Here is a 22,460-nt window from a genome sequence, read left to right as displayed (position 1 = left end):
TCGTTTCAAATTCTATATAATGAATTATAGTTCCCTTGGCATATTCAATGAACCTTAATCATTGAATATGCCATGCCAATTATGTAATTTCCAGTGTAACCAGTGCTCAGTCCTATTTGTATTTCATTGTTTCTTTAATTTTAATTTTTTTTTACTGTTATATATGTAATTGATTTAAAAAAAAAAAAACACGTTTTTGAAAGGACACTAATCTTTGTTTTTTTGAAAATTACAGGAACCTTTATTGAAGAAAGGGCACTTGTAATTTTCAAGAAACAAAAAAGATTATAGTTAAAAGCATAGTTCATTCACTTTTGAAGGATTTTTCTGTATTTAATGTTATTAAATTGATAGTACATTCTCAGAAAATATACTTGGCAAAGAAGGATAGGAATAGGACCAGCATATATTTGCTAAGAGCACAAATTAATGATGTTGAAGAACAGTTATCTTTTAAAAGCACAAAAGGTGATATTATTATGCATGATGGTATTAAGAATAGGTGATCTGAGGATTTATTTAACAGGTATGGAGCAATCTTGAGAAAAAGCTGTGACCTAGGGCATGTCTGGAATTTTGCCCAGACATTATATGAGGGAATGTTCAATGCCAAGCCTTGCTAATCAGTTCAACCCAGAGAGATTGTGCAAGCTCAAGGAGTAGAATTGTTCTCAGCACTGTCTCTGTTTAATAGGAGAGGTTTATTTGTTTTTGTTTTTTTTTGCTTAAATAGAACAGTGCAAGAATATTTAATGGTGCTGTCATGGTAGTTTAAGATGGGGATTCATATATTAATAGTTGAATAGCAGTTGCAAGCAGAGATGAAAAGTGATTCTTATTCTCTGATTGGGATATGCAGAAGCCTGGAAATCAAGGTTTTGGCAATTGAGACCTGTCGGGGTCTTCATGCGACAAGAAAAAATACACAGGCTGTGTTAGCGAGTATTTAAAACACACACACTGGTTGCCTTTTACATAATGTGAGAGGCATATTGATGAGGCATTAACTCATGAGCATCATTGAATGAAGTGTACTGGGAATGGTGGGAGTTGGCTTACCAAGCGCATCAATACATGTTAGAAGAAAAATAGGATGCTAGCAGGTTAGCTTTATTTTTTTACTGAAGTGGCAATAGAACCATCTGGTTTTGACAGAGGTGGGAACACAGATGGGCAAAAGTTGCAGCCAATAGCTTTGGCAAGAGACCAGAATGCTTGGTTGCCATTTGGACAAGAAGCAAGTTTTGCTATCTTAGCCTGTTCGAAATCTAGTTTTGACTGATTAATAACTGCTTTACAATTATTGTGAACTTTGGCATAGGTAGAAAATGAACCTAGAGATTTGGAAACAAGCATAATTATGATATGCAACATCTTCTCTTGAACAGCCTTAGCACATTTATTGGAAAACCAAGGTTTAGATATAGGATGAGATTTTAAGGTGGAGTGTGGAATAAAGGATCCCATTGGATAAGAGACAATCACTGAGTTGTGATCTGAGGTGCCTAGAGCAGTGGTTACCAATCTGTGTGCCATGACCCTTTAAGTATGCCACGTGATTAGGAAAAATTCCACTGAGTTCGATGGCAATCGCTATTTCAGTGTGCTGTTAATGTTTGTCTTTTTACTTAGTGTGATTTGAGTGACAAAAGATTGGGAACCACTGGCCTATAGGACTACTCACCTCAACCGTGCAATTAGAAGGGTTGATTGTGAGAAAAAGATAAAACATGTTGGCTGCGTGGTTAGGAGTGTCTAGTATTCTACTAGGTAAATGAACAATCTTTGAGGTCATTAGTAATTGCAAAAGCCTCAGCATCTCAACCAGCTGGGTCTGTGTGACTAGAAAATGGAAGCCAGCTGGAGTTGTGAATATTAAAATCTCCAAGGAAAATTTCCTCACTGTTAGGAAAGTTGGACTGGAGAAAATCAGAGTTCAAAGTGATTAGTGGAGCTGGGAGAATGATAGAGGCAACAGAATAATTTGACAGAATGTGGTATAGCGATTTTAAGCCAGAATATGGTGGAGAGATTTTAAGATCATAAAGAGGATATTCGAAATGAATGGGTCTATGACAGGGAATACCAGAATAGACACATACACAAGTACCACTTTTCAAGACAAAGGAATCATACAGTGAATAATTCAGACATCTGAGATGAGCAGTGATTGAATCAAATGATTACTGTGATTCTGTCAGAAAAAATACTTGGGGTTTAGCAGGCTGTAAGTGGAAATGGACACCATCAAAATTAGAACTGAGACCACATATATTTGTGAAATGAATGAGGAAGATTAATTTGAAGTGCTGGTCAAGACAACAAAGACAGATGTTGGGATATCAGAGACATAGTGTCACACAGATATAAGGAATGCAGAAATGGAATTTGGAGAGTACAATGTGTATAGGAAGGGAGGAGGAGGGTTAATGCTGTTAGTTAAGTTAGTTTGGTGTGGCATAAGCACTGTGAAAACAAAAATGAGAGTAGGAGTGTGTTATATAGGTCTAATGAGTACAGAAAAATAGTGGCCTGGTAAATCAGAGTATCCTATAACAGAGGGATTTTAACTTCCCAGATAGTGACTGGAGCTTTTGGGTTGGTCACTCACACTCTAGCACAGCTTTTGTGGATTTATATGATTGTTTTTTACAGCAGCATGTTACAGGCAACCAGAGGGAGTAACACTCTTGATATTGATTATCAGCAGTGATTATTCATACATTAAGAATTTACAGATAAAGGAACCACTAGGTGTCAATGATCAGTGTACTGATATGGGATTTACTTAGATGTAACTACCATCAGGAGTAAAGGGAAGGGTTTTTGCTTTCATAAAGGTGACTACAGTAGTCTCAGATTTTTTAAGTTCTATACAGTGGGACCAGCTGATGGTGTTACCAACAGCAAATTCTAAATGGGAAGCATTCAAGGAAGTAATCTTGGAAGCTACTAGGCATTTTGTTCCAACTAAGAAATACTGTTCTAGGTTTAAGCCCAAATGGATGTCAGATGAACTAATGAGACTTGTGACAAAGAAGAAAATTGCATGGGATGCATATAAATTATCAGGCAACACAGAAGCCTATGATAGATATAAGCTAGTCTGTAATCAAGTCACAAAGGAGGTTAGGCAAGCAAAGGCAGATTATGAGAAATCTTTGATGCAAAGAACAACAGCAAAGACTTTAGTTATATAAACTGTAAAAGGAGGGGGATGAATCAGACTTGTCCACATGATATCAGTATTTTGATTGTAGATGATGATTCTCAGATAGCTGCCAAAATAAATGAGTATTTTGCATCCACATTCACACATGAGGAGTTATTCAACTAGGGGAGGGCCAGATGTTTTTCAAACTAACAGGGAGCTAAATGATTTTGTGATAACAGAGCAATGTGGAAGAGGAATTGTTGAGGTTGAACATAGGAAAGATACCTGGTGTGTATGGGATCTATCCAGTTGTATTGAGGGAGGTGAGGGGAAGTGGGCAAACCCTTAACTATAGTTGTGAGAGCATTTTTGGACTCAGGGGAGGTCCCCACATACTGGAGATGTGCGAATGTATCGCCAATTCACAAAGGGGAGGATCAAGTCGTGACGCCTGTAATTACAGACCTGTTGGTTTGATTTTCTATTCCACAAAAAATAATGGAGTCACTTGTTAGGAAGTGTTGCAGGATCATCTAGACAGATCAGCAGTAATACCGTATTTTCCCCATGTATAAGATGCACCTTTTTTTTTCGAAAAATTTGGGTGCATCTTATACAGTGGTTGTAGGTTTTTTTTTTTTTTTTTTTACTTGCATTTCCCACTTTTTCGGGCTTTTGTTGTCTTTGCGCTCATTGTTTCACACTTGTTACCGGTATATTAGGTTACATTTTCCACGTTCTGCCCAGAAATGGCTCAGAAAAGATTTTCGTACAGTGCTGAATTCAAGTTAAAAGTGATCCAGTTTGCAAATGTGAATGGAAATCGTGCTGCTGAATGTAAGTTTGGTCCTTCTCCAACTGAGAAAACAATCGGAGACTGGCTACGGGAAGAAGAAACCCTACTGAAAATGCCACAGCAGAAGAAGGCCATTAGAGGCAAGTCAGCAAAATGGCCTGATTTAGAGAGGGAATTGAAGATGTGGATTGAGGAGCAAAGGGCAATTGGAATTCCTGTGTCCACAAAGATGGTTTAGCATGAGGCAAGAAGAATTGCCAATGAAAAAGAAGTTACTGATTTCAAAGGAGGACACAATTGGTGCTTCAGGTTCATGAAACAGAATAGACTAAGCATGCATACACGCACCAGATGTGCCCAAAAGATGCTTGAAAGCTATGAGCAGAAGGTCCTTGAATTTCATCGTTTTGTCATTCAATGTCAGAAGACATCATGGGACAGATTGCAAATATGGATGAAGTCCCCTTCAATTTGATGTCTCAAGTAACAGAACTGAAAAGAGCCATTATACAGTTGTTCTAGCTTTGTTGTGCCGACGGAACCAAGCTGCCTCCTATGCTGATTTTCAAACGCAAAACAATGCCAAAAGAAGACATTCCTTGAGGAGTGATTGTGCACGTTCATGACAAGGGTTGGATGGATCAGGATGGGACAAAGATCTGGTTTGTGAAAGTTTGGAGCAGGAGACTTGGGCTCTTGTGCAAACCTGCCCTATTGGTGCTTGATCAGTTCAGGGCACACATAACAAAAACACAAAGAAGATTGCTGCAGAGCAAAAAACAAAACTTGCCGTCATACCTGGAAGCTTGACATCCCAGCTCCAACCACTTGATGTCAGCATTAACAAACCCTTCAAAGCTGCCATTAGAGACGAATGGAACCAATGGATGAAGTCTTCTGGGGACAATTTGATACCAGCAGGAAGAGTGAAGAAACCAACTATAGGAGAAGTTTGTACCTGGGTGAAAAGATCCTGGGATAATATCAAGATTGAGATCGTTTTCAAGTCATTTAAGAAGTGTGGCATTTCAAATGCCATAGATGGAACTGAGGATGAGGCAATATATGAAGACAGTGATTCGTCATCAGACACAGATGAGGACAAGCTAATGGATGGGAGTTTTGACAGTGATGAGAAGTTGTATGAATTTTATGATGAATAAAACTTGAGTTCAATAACTTTATGTAATACATTTTTTTTCGAATTTCGGGCCCAAAAATTAAGGTGCGTCTTATACATGGGGAAATATGGTAATTCAGACACAGCATGGGTTGTTAAGGGTAAGTCTTGTCTGACCAGTTTGATTGGATGCTATGATGTGGTCACAAAGGAACTGGATGTCAAGGATAATTTTGATATCATATACTTGGATTTCAGGAGGGCTTTTTATGCTGTTTCACATGGAAGACTACTGTACAGATTGGAGCAGTGTGGCATTAAGGGCAAGTTGCTACAATGGATAAAGGGGTGGTTGAGTGGGGGAAGACAGAGTGGTAATCAATGGATGCTGCTGCTGTTCGTGGACTGATGTTATTAGTGGTGTCCCTCAGAGTTCGGTGTTGGGTCCATTGTTTTGTATATTTATCAATGATATTGATGAAGGTAAGTCAGGCTTTATGTTGAAGTTTGCAGATGATATAGGGGTTGGTAATGACAGTATGCTGCTGCAACAGGATCTGTAGAAGTTGGGCAGATGGGCTGAGAAGTGGCAACTGAAGTTTAGCATTGAGAAAATGCAAAGTCTGACATTCCACACATTAAGGATCTCCTGATAAAGGAACTGTTTGGTGGGTGTGATCACAATGTTTTGATGTAGGAATTAATTAAAGATATAACTGCTGTCGAGGGAGTAAAGGGAAGAGATTTTGCTTTTTGTAAAGGTGACTGTTATTGTCTGTTTTAAATTCTTTCCATTGGGATTGATTGGCTGATGTACAACTGCAAATCTTAAATGGAAATTTCAGAAGCTATTTAGCATGTACAGGTTTTCATTTTTTCTATTTTATTTCAATGCTTTGTCATGCTTTTAAGGTATTAAGTTTTTTCTAATTTTCTTTCTTGATGAAAGAAATATTTTGATTTGCTCAGTGCAAAAGGTTGGAGAAATTTGGCTTATAATCCAATCATATCTCTCTCTCTTTTTTTTTTTTTTTTTTTTTTTTAGTACTAACTTCATAGCATACTTATTCAGAATGATACCACACTTATGATATTCTTAAGTTGCTAGCATTAGTTTACAATCTAAGGAAAAGGTTTTATTTTTATATACCTTAACTGTAACACAGCCCACATTTATCATAGCCTCAGTGGTAAGGCTTGCATCTTGAGTATTGCGTAGGTCTGGAAATCACATTTTAAGAAGGTTGTGGAAGAGGTGAAGAGAAGAGCACCAAGAATTATTTGAGGACAGGAGGGGATAAATTTACAATGAAACACCAGTTCTGCAGATTGCCTAGTTATCCAGGCACAGCACTCTGTAAGAGTACCTGATTGAAGCACTTAAGGTGTATTGAGTAAATTAAATTCTGAGGGAATCCTTACTATCTCATGTGACACATAAGAGGATTTAAATTGAAAAAAAGGATGGTTATAGGATAGCTGTACAGAAACTTGTTTTAAATTTTGAGGAGAGACTACTGTTAGAGGGGGATGGACAAATGATATAGGTAGTGTTTTTTTTTTTTTTTTTTGCTAATGATGGATAAGCTTACTTCCTTACATCATATGCTAGTACTAATTATGACATACTTCCTAAGTACCATTTCTTATAATCGACTTCTGCAGTATTTTTCAGGCATATGTTACTTCTTATGCTGACTGACTTGAGATTGTTATGAAAATCATGGATATTGGTCAGTGTGTTGCCACTAGAAAAAGATTTAAAGGGTTCACTTGGAAGATGTATTATTATTTATATACACTGAGTGATCACTGAATTGTGACCACCCCTATGAAAACTGAATGTGACCCGTTGACCATGTGAGGTACGAGAGTGTGGAATTAGTCGACCTAAATAGCATAGATAAGGTTCAGTAGGTAGTAAAATTCCAAGCATGATGGGTAAAAGGAAGGATTTATCGGACTTTGATAAAGGACAGATTGTGGGTGCCCAAAGAACTGGTGCCTCGATTTTCCAAACGGCTGAACTGGTGGGGTGTTTGAGAGCTGCTGTAGTTAGTGTACCAGGACTGCTGTCAAACAATGGCAAAACTGTGAAGGTCAACGAGAGGTTTGATGTTAGAGGTGAGTGCCAGGTCCGATGACTCGAACATGCACAGCACACTGTTGAAGAGTTGACTACCCAATACAACATGGGCCAACCCGGAACAATACCTGGCATGACCATGTGTTGCACATATGGACTATACCAGCAGACAACTCCTACAGCATCCTCTCCTAACCAAGATTCATCAGTGTAAAAGACTCACCTGGTGCAAAGAGCATGCAAGTTGGATGTTAGAAGACTGGAAGGTGTACTGGTTGGATGAGTCACGTTATCTACGCCACACTGTGGATGGTTGTGTATGGATTTGGCATCAACAACACGAGTCTCTTGATCCATCATGCATGGTATCAAAAGTGCAGGAGATGGTTGTATGGTGTGGGGCGTGTTTCACTGGCAGGAATGGTGATGGTGTCTTCCAAGATGACATTGCACAGAGTCATCGGGCTCTTGTGCAGGAATGGTTTGAGGAAAACAGTTCTGACTTCTAGCATATTGATTGGCCTCCGAACTACCCCAATATCAATCCCATAGAGTACTTGTGTGGACACTATGAAAAGGCATATCAGGCATCTGGATACACCAATCACCTGCATTGCTGACTGTATTACACAGCTTGGTTGGTCATACCTCCCGAACGCTTCTGACACCTTGTTGAATCAATGCCACAGCGGTAGCTGCTGTACTGAGGGCAAAAGGAGGACTTACGAAGTATTAGGTAGGTGGTCATAATTCAGTGATCACCCAGTGTATATTACCCTCCAAATAAAGTTTTATATAGTAAAACTGCTATGACAGCCTCTAGTCTCCTTGGAATGGTTTTGACCAGTTTTTATTATTATTAGCCATATGGTGCAAGGAAGCTTGAGAGAGAGTGATTGATTGGGCATTCTCTTCATATGTACCTGATATAATCCAATTTGTCCGAGAGGACTTCTATAGGATTGATGTCAAAAGGTTAGGCTGTGCTGGCCAGAATGATACCACACTAAGTTTAACCTTCTCGAAACCAGTCTGTCACAATGTCAACCAATGCCAGACAATCACTCTGCCTCTACCAAACTTCATTGTTATGGTACAATCCAGCAGGTGGCAGACCATGTACTGTGACTCATCACTCTAAAGGAACTTTCCATTGGTCTTTGATCCAAGAATAATGGACCTTACACCAAGCTAGACAGCATCTGACGTTAGTCAGTGTGATTAGTGGTTCATGGCTGGCTGCATGACCGTGGTAGCCATTATCATTCAATATCCTGTGCACTGTACTAGTGTTGATATCTATCCCAGTTATCTTGTTGGGGATCTGTGTGTGCTGTGACAATGTTAACCTGTGTTCTGAGCAGATGATTCTTTTTAGTTTCCTCCTGTCAGCTTTGGAGGTTTTCTGGATTATTTAATCCCAGGGGCTCATATCTGGTGAGTATGGGCTTGGTACATCAAGGGTCCTGAGCTGGACATCATCATTCTTCTCTTTCTTGGCGATTCCTTTCTACTTTTGATTTTCTCTCTCTCAGGGTAACTCGGGAATTTTTTTGGCTGGTGAAGCATAAGCCTCAGGCTTCCTTGCACCATATGGCTAATTAATAATTTCATTACAGTTTCACTACCTGTGCTTCCATTTGGAGATAGACATTGGCATTTGTCAACCTAGGGATCTTCAGTGCCATAGGAATGTCATGTACAGACTGATTGCTTGTGCCACCCTGTTATCATTCCTCACACTGGAAGTTTAACTCTATTGAATATAGTACCTTTCATTTGCAATCCTACTACTCTCTCCTTGAAGGACTACAAGCATATTTATAGTTGTCTCACTGGTAGTGCTTGGGTTGGGTATAACCAACTATTAGTGGAGGAGTGTCCAGATATTAATTGTAGGACAGTGTACATTGTGACTTCATCAGAGCCTTTTCAAGTAGCATATAGTGGTTAAATTGTTGTTTAATATAATGTTGATGGGTTTGAATCCAGTGTTTGTGGAATATTTTTCATGACGTAGCCAAATTTATGTAGAGGGTTCAATATCTTTTCTGAAACTGGGTTTCCCTCTTGCAAAACAGGCAGACTTATTGCCACAGAATATACTTAATTTACAGGCACTATATGTTGACACTTTTAATTGCTTTAGTGCAAATTGAGAATATCTCAACCCAAACTTAATTTGTATCTGGACAGTTTTTTTTTTTTTTTTTGACATTATTTCATAATGGATATTTTTATGACCCTAAAAAAAAATCTCATACCCACTGTTGTCTTTGACATTGCACTGGAATTCATTCATTCTTGACAATAATTGGACCTGTGAGGATTTACTCTGGTTAATGTAATTTAAACTGTGTATCATTGTTATGGATGCTGTAAAACTGAATTTTCTTACATCAGATCTTTTGTTGCCATAATTCATGACTAGTAACTACAGCAGGGAGTTTTTATGTATGGTCATCGTGCAGTTTTAGGTGGGTCACCATGGTCCTTTTCTTTCTTGTGTGTGTGTGTGTGTGTGTGTGTGTGTGTGTGTGTGTGCATCTTTGGTGGCACCTAAATTTTTCGTACTGAAGTAAAACCAATTGATAACAAAAATGTGAGACAGCATTGCAGATATAAAATTGCATTCATAGCTACTATACTTCTTTTAAACTTCCTGTTTTATTTTTTATAAATTTTTCATCCTTCCATGGAAACCCTTCTGAAGACTGGGCTATTAACATAAAAAAAAAAATGAAACAAGTCTTGCTTGTTTTTGTTATGTATTGACTCTTTTAGAAAAACAGTAGATTTGAATATCTGTAAACATTTGTCTCTCTGTATCATGTTACTGTAAACAACAGAAACTTACCTGTAAGCAAACATCACTAGTGAATAACGGGGTTGTTGTTGTTTTTTTTTTTTTTTTGACTTGTGCATTCTTTAGTTTGTTGTAGTAATTGCATATATATATATTTAAGTACTGAAATTGATGAAAAATTAGAATCATGTGAAGTGCTTGGCATGAAATGCTTCTTTATTATGCATTTTTTGTTCTGTAGGTATAAACACTATCATTATTTGTATTATAATTAAAATAAAAAAAAAATTAACATGCAGGTATAGTAGAAAGGGGGGGACAATCATTGTTGCAGACAATTTTTATGCAAAAAAGTGGGTCTCCTGTGAAATGGAGTCAACTATACATTTACCCCTTCACTGTAGCAAGAATACTATGAAAATGGATGGTATATTGATAGCATAATTTGTTTATTTACTGAAGTGGTGTATGGTTCTAACTATTTATAGAGGAGTAAATTGTTTTTTTTTTTTATTTGTGCAGTCTATATATATATATATATATATATATATATACACACTTCTTGAATTAGTGTAGAGAAAATAGGTGTGCTTTGTGATGCATTTTATACTAATTATTTTTAATAGCAAAACACTATTTTACTCATGGTGATTCGAAGTTTGCTTTAATTTTGTCTAGCAAAAGCTATACAACAGTGTCATAGATGATGTTGTTGCCAATATAAGGGAGGCTTTCCTTGATGAAGGAGTTGATGAACAAGCACTAATAGACTTGAAACAGGTAATGCATATTTTATTATTCAATTTCCTGGTTCTCATTATCTTGATTATGAGAGTAGAATTGGTAGTAAAATTCTGCAATGTGATGCTTGTTCTGTAAACTGTAATGCAGAATAAACCAGTTAAATTTATTTTTTATTTTACTGCTTATCTAATACAAATTTTTTACTCCTAAAAATATATTTTGAAACTTGCAGCTTATTTCTAGACTTATTTTCTGAGTACAGGTAGCCTAATTTATGTTATTACAAATTATGTTGTTTTGATATAATTGCATTTTAATTTAAATTTTATATTCTAAATTTAAACTTTTTTGCTTCCCTTCTTTTGTTAGGAAGTATTGTAAGGAACAAAATCTAAACAATGGGACCTTTCTTAATTATAAGAATGTCCTGGTCATCCTGTTAATATTTAATGTGAATGACAACATAAGTCATTTTCATGTTGAGAGATACAGCTTCTTTGCAACCAAGGTGTGACAGACATTCAGAGCCAATTATTTCTTGCAGGCCACATAATAACTGATTACTGTGATTGACATTGATGGTGAGGATTGACCACCAGTTTTGGTGGTATGGTCATGGTATAACCATTTTAGCATCACAAGAGGAAGTTGCTTGTGCTGTAATGAATGGTGTGTGTGGTGGGGGGGAATACATAGCAGAATGTATTTGGGAACTTGCTAGTTCCCAAATGCATTCTGGGGGCGGGGGGGGATTTAGCCAGCATCACAAGTGAAATGGTTAACAACAAAAAGGATGATTGAAGTTTTTGGTTTGTTTAAGAAAAGGATGCTTCTTGTTGAAGATGACCCAAAATAGAGTAGTGGAAAATTCAGTTGAAGACTGAGAGATCAATTTGCATTGCTGTAATGAATTATATTAATATAAGAGGAATATTTTATTCAGACATTGTGCTTGTGTACAGTATGTAAATGTTTTTATATACAGGGTAATTCACTACCAGTGCGACAAACTTGCAGGAGGTGTAGGGGGTATAAAGATGAATCGGAATCACATAGCATTACAGAGTCCGAAATGCCTTCGTCATGTGGTAGAGGACGTTGAACGGGAGGTCGCGTGAACAGCGATCCCGCTGGAAGTCAGCATTTATGAACCAGTTCCCGAGGCAGTAGGATGGACGAGTATTCAAACGTTGAACTGGCCAACATGCACCTCGCGTATGGAGCTGCGGACTGTAACGGGCACGCTGCTCTGCGCTTGTACCAGGAACGTTTACCGCACAGGTGTGCTCTCATCATACGATTTCGCACGTGTGCACAGAAGGTTACGTGAGACTGGTTGTTTCACGAGAGGTACCATGAATCAAGAGCAAATGACGAGGACGCCAGAAAATGAGGAGAATGTCCTATGTCTTGCAGAAGGCAATCAGAGTAAGAGTACTCGAGCGATAAGCCAGTGATTGGGTATTTCCCAATCCACTGTATGGAGGATACCATCAACAAACCAAATGAGTTCATACCATCTGCAATGCATCCAATCATTGGAGCCTGTGGATTATCCACTCCGGAGGACTTTTGCTACTTGGTTTTTTCAACAGAAACCGTTTGCAAATGCTGACTTCCAGCGGGATCACTGTTCACGCGACCTCCCATTCAACGTCCTCTACTGCATGATGAAGGCATTTCGGACCCTGCAATGCTATGTTATTCCGATTCGCCTTTGTGACCCCTACACCTCCTGCAAGTTTGTCGCACTGGTAGTGAATCACCCTGTGTATATATATATATATAGTCAAACTTCCCTATAACGAATTCGATAAATCCAGCGAAAAAATTCGTTATAAGAGAAATTTTGTTATACAGAGAATATCTTTTTTATTAGAAGTTATCTAATTAGAAAATGAAAACGAATCTACATTTATTTTTAATATATTTTATTTCAAAAACATACTTATTTAAATTACATTTACACAATTTTCGCCGGTAAGTATCACAAATTAAAATCTGTAATTTTCGTTTGCACAGTGCAATTAAAAAATTGTCTGATTCTCAAAGAAAACCTCACATTTGATCAGAGCATTAAAAAAAAATTATCAGGAACATTTTCACAAAACTGTAGACCCATACGAACCGTTAATCAAACATTAATCATTTCTTCGTAAGTTGGCTTTTCTATGGGTTGTTCTGATGCATCATTGTCAATTTCTTCATGATTATGGTCGCGTTTAACACTGTTCAGCAGTATTTCATCTTCATTTGGATGTTCTGCTGTGATCTACATAAACATAACTATCCAGTGTTAATTCATTTTTGATGTTTCCGGACGATAATGTCCAAAAGTTTTTCAGTTGTGAAAGGGGCAGTTCATCTTGTTCGTCCAGTCGTCGTTCGACTTCTGTATTCAATGCAAATCCCGCTTTCAAAAAACAATTTTGAATAGTATATTCAGTGACATCGTTTGTCCAAACTTTTGCCAGTTCAGAGATGCAATCTCTAAGGTTAATTGTAACCTCCAAGTTTCTATTTTCTGATAATGCATTGACAATCTTTATTATTATTCTCTTTCGATAATGAAATTTAAAATTTTTAATAATGCCTTGGTCCATTGGCTGGAGTTTTGACGTTACGTTTGGTGGTAAAAACAACTTCACACTTTTAAATTTGGCAGAAATACTGGCTGTTATTGTTATTTTGGTTTTTAGGAGCATTAGCAACTAAGGCCATATTGCTCCGGGATATGCGGTGGTAATTCCCTGACCTTTCTGCATCCCTCTGTATTTGGTGGTGATGAGCTCAAACCCCGATCTAATCAACAAGAGTGTGTTACACACTGCTGATTCTTCCCACCTGGCTACGGAGGCGCCGAGAAATACTGGCAGGATGTGCCGGACAATTTTCCTTTCCAAAGATTTTGTGCCTCTAAAACATCTTGGGTTTTTGATATTCCGATGACTAAAAGTCTGAATTTTTCACTTCCTGTCATTTGATCCAACTAGCACAGTGATTCTTTCTTTGCTTTGTTTTCTGCCAAAACATTTATCATCCTTAAAAGCAAGTGTTCTATTCGGTAAACATTTTAAAGAATAAACCTATTTCGTCAGCATTAAAAATATCCTTAGTTTCATATTCTTCCAAAATCTTCTTTTAAGGTATTGTTCCTCCAACTGTTGCAATCTTCTTCGCTTACATTAACACTTTCTCCACAAATAACCTTTTCCACAATTCTGTGGTGCTTCTTAAATTTATCTAGCCACCCAGTGTAAGCATTAAATTCTGTATGTCCAAAGGACTGTGCAAATTTCAGAGCTTGTTGCTTAATTATTAGGCCCGATATTGGGATATTCTTTTCATGTATCATTTGCACCCATTTTAGAACAGCTTTATCAACATCTTTGTATATACACAACTTAATTCGCTTCTTGTCTGCTCAGGCACCTCCGTAGCCAGGTGGGAAGGAGCAGCAGTGCGTAGCACACGCTTCTTGATTAGACCGGGGTTCGAGCCAGTCACCACCAAATACAGAGGATGCGGAAAGGTCAGGGAATGACCACCGCATATCCTGAAGCAATATGGCCTTAGTTGCTAATGCTCCTAAAAATCCAAATAACAAATAACTTGTCTGCTCCTCCTTCAATTGCATTTAAAATTGATTCTCGATTTTTTTAAAATCGTAGATAAACTGCTTGCAGATGTGCCATATTTCTCCGCAACATCTTTTTTCTTAAAACCCTGGTCAATATCATAACAAATTTTGCTTTATCATTAATACTGAAACACTTTCTCTTCGACATTGTTTTCACAATTGTAAAAATTACTGGACTGCAGCTCTTGCCGATACATACTTCGCTGCACGGGCCATATAGTGAATTGTTAGTACAGGTACCGCCTACTCAACGACGTTCCTTTGCTAATTCAACAGTATCACTCCCTTTGAAGAAATATATGACTTTGTGAATTTCTTTTATTCTGCTTTCATTCATATATACACGAAAGAAAATTTATGATTAACGTATGCTGTATGTTACTTTTCAGAAAAAAAAAAAATACAATAGCATATAGCCTATGTGATTGATGATGAATGAAATAAAAAAAAAAAAAAAAAAAATCATGAAAACCATCTACTGGGAGTCCAGTTAGATGAGAACGGACATATATAATGATTGACATGAAAGTCACGTGGTACAATTGAGGTGAGAAGCGAATGTCACTCAGTAGGTTTTACTAAAAACCGGCTATGGTAGCATTCTATGTATTTCTGCCGCAGCATGCTAAAGATTTACCACAGCGAATTTCGTTTTCCCCTGAGCCAACATAAATTTACAAATCTGCCCTATTTATTGTAAAGTTTACGACCACTTTTAAGAAAACCCATTTGGTTTAATAACTGTAACAAAAATGAAACAAAGGCCCTCCTACAGGCGTCAATGGCCACTAGTGTTGGCTAAAAGGATGATTATTTAATTCCAGATGCTAATGTGCAATTTCGGAAGGAAGGAGGCAGTATATTTGAGCGGCTGTTTAGCAGTAAATGTTTGAAAATCTTAAAAAATGCTTTTACTAATTTTTTTAAAAATTCGTTATAGAGAGACTAACACTTCGTTATATGGGGTTAATTTTATGTGTAATTTCGTTTCAGGGTGCAATGTTTTGCGGAAAAACTTCGTTAAATAGAAGTTCGTAATAGGGAAGTTCCACTGTATGTATATATAGTATAATAAAAGGGATATTTTTATTGTTTTCTGGGTTTTAATATTAATTTTTGTTTGCAATGAGTACTTAAGTGAAGCTTTAAGTACTCGTGGAATTCCAGAAATTGTGTGGCACTTACTATTGATAATACACCTGTAGACCTGAAAACTGGAGGCAGTGGTATAGAAAGATTTTCTTATTAATTTATGTACCGAAAAGTGAGTTGCATACAAAATTCAACTAATGTATGCTACTGAAGTATAAAAAGATTTTTGAAGTATGTCATGAACCAAAAGTTTTGAAACAAAACAAGAACTTCTAAACTCAAGAGAACTTCTGAATTGCAAGCTTCAGCTAAAAGTGATTCTAAACAGGCCAAGCAAGCTGATAATTGTAGGCATGTTATCCCTACTCATTTGGAATGTCTGTTCATGTTTTTCTCTCTTCTGGCCACCATTTGCATGTTTATTTTAATTATTAAGCCAACATTTGAAAATCCGAAGTTCACTCCAGGATACCACACATCCATGTACTGAAGTCATTACGCTTAGATACGTTGAAGAATGTTCACTTCCATTTTGAAAATTGATTTGCAGACGAAATACAACTTAGTTGTAGGCAATTATAGTCTATAACTAAGTCAGAAGGATGGTTCTGACTTATTTATAGGCATTTCTACTGCTAAGATTTTGGAGAGTCTAAGAGGAGATTTTTTTTTTTTTTTTCTCTCTTATTGAGGAAGTACTTTATGGTTGTCTAAGATAGCAACAAATTTCATCAGCTAACAATGCGTAATTTTCAGATTTGATATTTTTTGTGGAAGTGTTCTTAGTGTGGATAAAGAAATAGATGGAGCAGTATATTTTTTAAGCATCACAGTTTCAGTGTGAGAACCTACCAGATTCTATTATGAAAGAAGGAACCAATATGCAGTAGTCTTTGGTTGGGCAACTAACAGGTGTGCAAGGATGCTTGAAATAACAAATCATCCAAAGTTATACTGGAATTGTAACAATTCATCATAGCAGTGCTGAATGTGGGAGAACATTTTTCAGGAATGTGAAATTTTTCACATTCCTGATGTCCCAGAATATAGGCTCATGTTAACCCTTTAAAGAAATCTTTTATAAGAAAAACCTTTTTACACCCTAAAGCGTTTCCCAACCTTTTTTTTACCATGCCCCACCTAAGTCTTTCTAAAATTCTGATGTCCCCTATGTAACATATACATATTTTTTATATTCAAAAATTGAATTATTCCCTAAATGAAGCCTAATTATAACTTGTTCAGGACACAAGACACAAGGTTTTAGGAAGAAATCATTAGGGAAATTATTAACAAAAAAACAGTAAGTAAATTTTCAAAACATAATAGACAACTAAAATTCAAGTACAAAATAATTTATATGAAAGATTTTTCTATAATATAAAGTTTTAACTGACTTATTTTGCATTTCTGAGAGTTCTTCTTGGTACTGCATTGATACATCAGACAAATCTACTAACATTGGTTGCATCATCCAGGTTGGAAAATCAATTTGTTTTCAATCAGAAAACCTTTCTTTTAAATCTGCGGACAGAAATTTCAGATGATCGACAATAACAAGTACAGCGGTATCAGTCACTTTACATTTTTCAGCCAACGAAACTGTTCAAAATTTTTGTTACAAATATATTTTTGACATAATTCAATAAATGTAATGAAACCAAATGTCTTCGCTTTTGCATCGACGAGAATTTTATTTGTTCCTTGAAGTTGTTTATTTAATATATTTAGTTTTTCAAAGATATCGGCTAAACTCACAAATGCTTTACCATTGACCGTTAACAGATGCTTCATTTCAGGTTTGTCACTAATAGTATCAAATAGTTCCATAAATCTTTTCAAGCAGTTCCCTTTCAAGAGCCACCTTACTTCAGTGTGAAGTAAAAGTCTCACATGGTCTGCATTTTGTTCTTCACAAAAAAGCTTGAAGAGACGCTCACATTTGGCATTAGCTTTAATAGCATTGACACACTTTATAACTGATTTTAGTACTTCATTAAGAACAGGTGAAATATTTTTAGCTACCAAGTTTTCCCTATGAATAACACAATGCACAAGAAGCATTTCTGGATTCTCATCTTTCATCAATTTTAAGCCATTTTTCTTGACCATCATATTAGGGGCACCATCTGCAGCACAAGATGTTATATTTTTCATTGGTATATTATTGTCATCTAAGTAATTTTTTAGCTTATTATATATATCTTTGGAGGTAGTGGTGCTCTCTAATGATTTACAGAATAGCATTTCTTCAGAAAAATTACCTTTATCAATATATCTTACATAAGTTATCAATACGGCTTCACTGTCTCTCAAAGTTGATTCATCCATCTTCACTGAGAATTTTCTTGTTTTCAGCTTTCCAACAAGTTGTATTTCAATATCTTCACTCATTTCATCTATTCTTCTGCTAACAGTATTGTTATTGAATGGCATAGCTTTCACGTCTTTGTCATCTTTTTCCAGAACTGTTTTAAGAAATGCTGATATTGATGGTTTGATTAAATTCTCTCCTATGGTATGATTTTTCCTAGATTTAGCAATGAGTAAAGAAATTTCATAACTAGCCTCAAGATTATGATTGACAGTTGCAGTATGAGCAATAAACAGAGACTTTAATGTTGCTCTTTTTTCAAAATTCTTCTTTAAAGTTTGAAAGTAATTTAAATCTGAATTTACATCAGCATTATGTTTCGCCTTCAAATGCACCTCAAGACGACCTCGCTTCATTGATTCGTTGGTCAAGCATTGTTGGCATAAAAGACAAAAAGGTGACCTTTGATCGTGGACAGCGGGTATGAAACCAAATTTTAAGTATTCCTCTGAATATTGACAAACTTTTTTTTTACTTGCACTACTCATTTTACTGTGCAACTGAAAGAAATAAATATAAGATAAATCAAAAACTAAAAATAAACTATGCATTAAAGTTAATTTAATTTTATTTTAATATATCAAAATTAATTATTAGTATGCTTTTTCAATGAATAAATCACACAAATTACTGAATTCAGGCTATTAAATCTGTGGACTCTGTGAACAAGCAGATAAGTCTAATTTGTCAAAAATGAGATAAGTGCACTATAATAAACTATTTATTATTTACTATTATGTAACATGCAGATATCTTCGTTATTGTAGTTTTAGTGTGCAGTGTCCAACAGATGTTGAGTATCGCTGTGTTTTCCTCAAAAATTTAAAATATCCTGCAGCACCCCTGTGTTTGCTGGGGTGACACTGTGCACAGTTTGGGAACCGCTGGACTTAACAGTAAAATTATAGCAATTGTTTGCTATATTACACAATCATTCCTTGCCATTTCTCTGCACTAGAAGACATATCTTTTGTAATTTTTAATTCTCATATAAACATGCATATATTCGAATATATAAATATTTGTATATTCGAATATATGCATGTTTATATGAGAGTGTGAAGTTTATTTTCCTCTCCTGCAAATTCGAGTTTTTGGACTTATTTGCTTATTTACTGAGACCACAGAAATATATATATATACGACAAAGACATAGCATTGTGTATCACGGTTCTTCATTAATAATAATTCTGTGCGCAGACAAAGTAATTTTTTATTTTAATCTGAGATCGCCAAACCTATCCAAATGTACAGCCACGACGCCCAAACGAGCATTTGTATGAAAGGAATTACCTATTTCATATAACATGCAGAGTTTGCGGTAGGCTACAGTAGACAACCACTTTGCTTGCGCATTGCGCATGCCATAAGCAATCGTCCAATACAGTACGTACTATTCCTTTACTAGGCATAGTAAGCAATACTCTCCGAGCAAACTGTAGTTGATGTTACTCCAAACTTTCAAGTGCGGCTCTATAGAAAGTACAACATTTAACGAATGTTTATTTCAAATTGAGATACCAAAAATTCTTCTTTTGTAAAAGTTAAATCATAGTAGGCGGTTGTTTTAAACTCTAGACGAGCAATTTTTGAATTGCCCCCCTGAACAATCAAATTTCCCCCATGTGGGGCGTGGGACCCACGTTGGGAAACACCGCCCTAAAGGTTACAAAACTATCAGCAGACATGCCAAGTGTGATGTTTCATTTATACTGTATTAGATATTTGACTATTTCAGATTATTGATATATCGGACATAGCCTAAAGATTTAAAATACAGCAAGCATCTTCTTTAGAAACAATTTTACCTTTCTTTTGCTGAAAATATGCGTAACTACATACTAACTTCAACACAAGCAAAGAACAAATAGAACTGTGTTCCAGGTATTCAGACTTACAGCGCCCCTAGAATATGTGCTTGATGATAAACAAATGTTATTTTAAATAGCACTGACTTCAGTCAGTGTGCCAGTATCAAGCCGTTGTCTAATTTAATGTGCTTTTCTTTTTGCAGCACTTGTTTTCCTTCTTAACCTGCCAGGTGATCCTCAAAAATAATTCCACATTGTACTTATTACAAAAAGATCTCATGCCATTAATTAGCAATTATAAAACAAATTTCATCTTCATAAATATAGACATTTCTACTATAATCATCTTATAAGCATTTTTTCATGGTTTTCACTGAACAATTGAGTGCGAGACCCTGTCAGGTGACCCACCCAAATTTTCGAATAACGTGTTTGTTTAGAGCTAATGTCTAACTTCCTTTTATTCTCTCACTAGTTCAATAAACATCTAGTCTTGCCCTAGTTGTTTTTGAAAGATATAGTTTTACATAGTAAAGATAGGTACATGAAGCTTTATATTCTCTCCAGTCCGCTGCTACACTGCAGGAAGCATGCTGTAGTTTCAAATTTCACAAGCTGTGAAGAATATTAAATTAAATGGAAAAATTTGAAAATGGAAGTGAATAATAGTATCTAATACATATATATATAATTTAGAGGTATTTGTACGTAAAAAAAGTAAAAGTAAAGTGCAACCATTATCAACCCACTGCAGGATGGAAGCCTCCTCAACAATTCATCCTGAGGGAACGTACAACAGAATAATTAGAATTGTATACCTTGTTCATGTTTAATTTCGAGAGCTTAAAGGTCTTTTAAACTGGAAAATGAAAGTTTAATATATTCATGTTTATATTATGCCTAAAATATTTTTTGAAGTTATCAGAATTAATTTTTTCATTTTTTGAAAATGGTGTGAAAAACAATTATGTTTATCAATAAGTATTGTAATGCGCGTTAATAAAGGATCTGATATGGTTACAATTGGAGAAGAATTTGAAAAACATCAATACTTTCAGAAATTTAAAAGAAAGTTGGTCATCTGTCAGATAACCATCTACTGTGTTTGCTACAGTTGGGTGATGATTTTATGTGTATATGTATTAGTCAGCAGCAGATACATTAACCAATTCGAATAATTATCCACAACCAGCCAGTAAAATCAACCAGATGGAGTCCCTGTTTAACAGTTTCATTAAAGATGGACATCTGATATTCCTCTACAAATAACTATCCATACTGTAATCTTCTGGATTGGTTGAAAATGGACACCCCATCCCCTTTATTTTATATAATTGTACAATGTGTTGCTATTAAAATTACTGTGGTTTTTGCGTGCAGTGCACGAGTTCCCCCTTCTCTCAAAAACAACAACAATTTTATGATCGTGGCTGTTTATAAACATCCACAGCAAATGATTAAGGATATCCAGAATAATACTTGTCTAAGTTACCATTGTCTTCAAAATGTATGTTCCCAATGAAGTTACTCAGTTTTTGGGAGATAGCACTGGTGGGAATTTGTCACAGGCCCTTCTGTTGGAATTTAGTCAGCATTATATAGTAATTGCCGCTTGACTTTCTCCTGCATGGTGCAGCTTGGCATATTTCCTGCCGAAAAATCTATACTAGAAATGTGACACAACTGCTACCTTACCACAACAAAACCAGACAAGCTCTTGCAACAAACTGGTGCTAACATCATGATATGTCAATATCACTGTAGTTTTGAATAGTAAAATTATGATAGTTTCTTATGATAGTGGAGTTTTGTAACAACTTGTACAAGTTGATAGCTGATAAAAGAAAAAAAAAAAAATTATTATAATTTTTTTTAACTAAGTAAATTAACATAATTAGAAAAAAACAATACTTCTTTTTAAAGATATGGGAGAAAAAACTCCATGAAACAAAAGCCATTGAACACAGACAATTTGATCATTTGATGAACTGTCATGTTGGATTAAACCATCCTGCAGTATCACAGCCTCAGATTGCCCAGCCTGGTGAGTAATTACTTGATTATATGTTATATGATTTTGAAATTAATTTAAGTCCCCATATATAAATAACTATTTTTAAATTGGTTCGATCAGCAATCCATTGCATAGGTTCTGACACTGATATATGCTTACTAAGAACATGTCATACTTTTTTTTTAAATCCTGGAGAATAATGTAAACATGCATCTTATATATATATATATAAATTAATTAAAAAAAATTAACTTCTGCCATATAAAAGCTCTGATTGTATTTGAAGATTGATCATTAAATACTTGCATGCACCACTTTGTCAGAAAAGTTGTGTAATTCTATAAAACTTATGGACACATTGAATAATTAAGCAGTATAATTGTTTCTGTATCTCCTCACCTGATTTCCTGTGACTGAATGTATCCCATAAGTTCAGGTAAAGTATGTTCATGGTCTAGCCTGCGAAACAAAACCACTGGATTTTAGAACCTTCTGAGTGACATTTTTTTGTAAATGTACACCCTTGTTTGAAGTAGTAGTAATAGCAAATGATGCAAGAAAGCAAGATGATATATCATCAGCCAAAAAAAAAAGCCTTTTCACAGTTTAACCATCTGGTATCCTCCAAGAATTTGTGTATTTATTCAATCCATCCAGTTCCACAACAGTAGATGGATGCCTATTCCAGCAATCAATGACCTGCTGGCTGAAGGCAAACTTCCACACACCTATCCTTCTTCAATTTGAATTTATGCATCCTCGTGTGTAGTCTCAGCAAGTGGAAGAGTGCCATTAAAATTCGGCTTACTCAATCCATTCAGGG

At 35.9% G+C, this 22,460-nt stretch overlaps 1 protein-coding gene across 1 annotated transcript in view; it reads left to right on the top strand.

Moving 5' to 3' along the window:
* LOC150084587 (transcription initiation factor IIA subunit 1-like) overlaps window positions 1-22,460 on the top strand; it is an 85,316-nt gene that overhangs the window by 17,871 nt on the left and 44,985 nt on the right. The window contains exons 2-3 of the mRNA XM_090375341.1: window positions 10,641-10,742; window positions 21,547-21,667. Coding sequence (XP_090231467.1) covers window positions 10,641-10,742; window positions 21,547-21,667 — 223 coding nt within the window. The remainder of the gene's footprint in view (window positions 1-10,640; window positions 10,743-21,546; window positions 21,668-22,460) is intronic.

This window comes from Mastigoproctus giganteus, chromosome 6 (assembly GCF_048544385.1).
Source record: "Mastigoproctus giganteus isolate SK-2022 chromosome 6, ASM4854438v1, whole genome shotgun sequence".
NCBI lineage: Eukaryota > Metazoa > Arthropoda > Arachnida > Uropygi > Thelyphonidae > Mastigoproctus > Mastigoproctus giganteus.
This window is presented reverse-complemented; position numbering and strand designations above follow the sequence as displayed.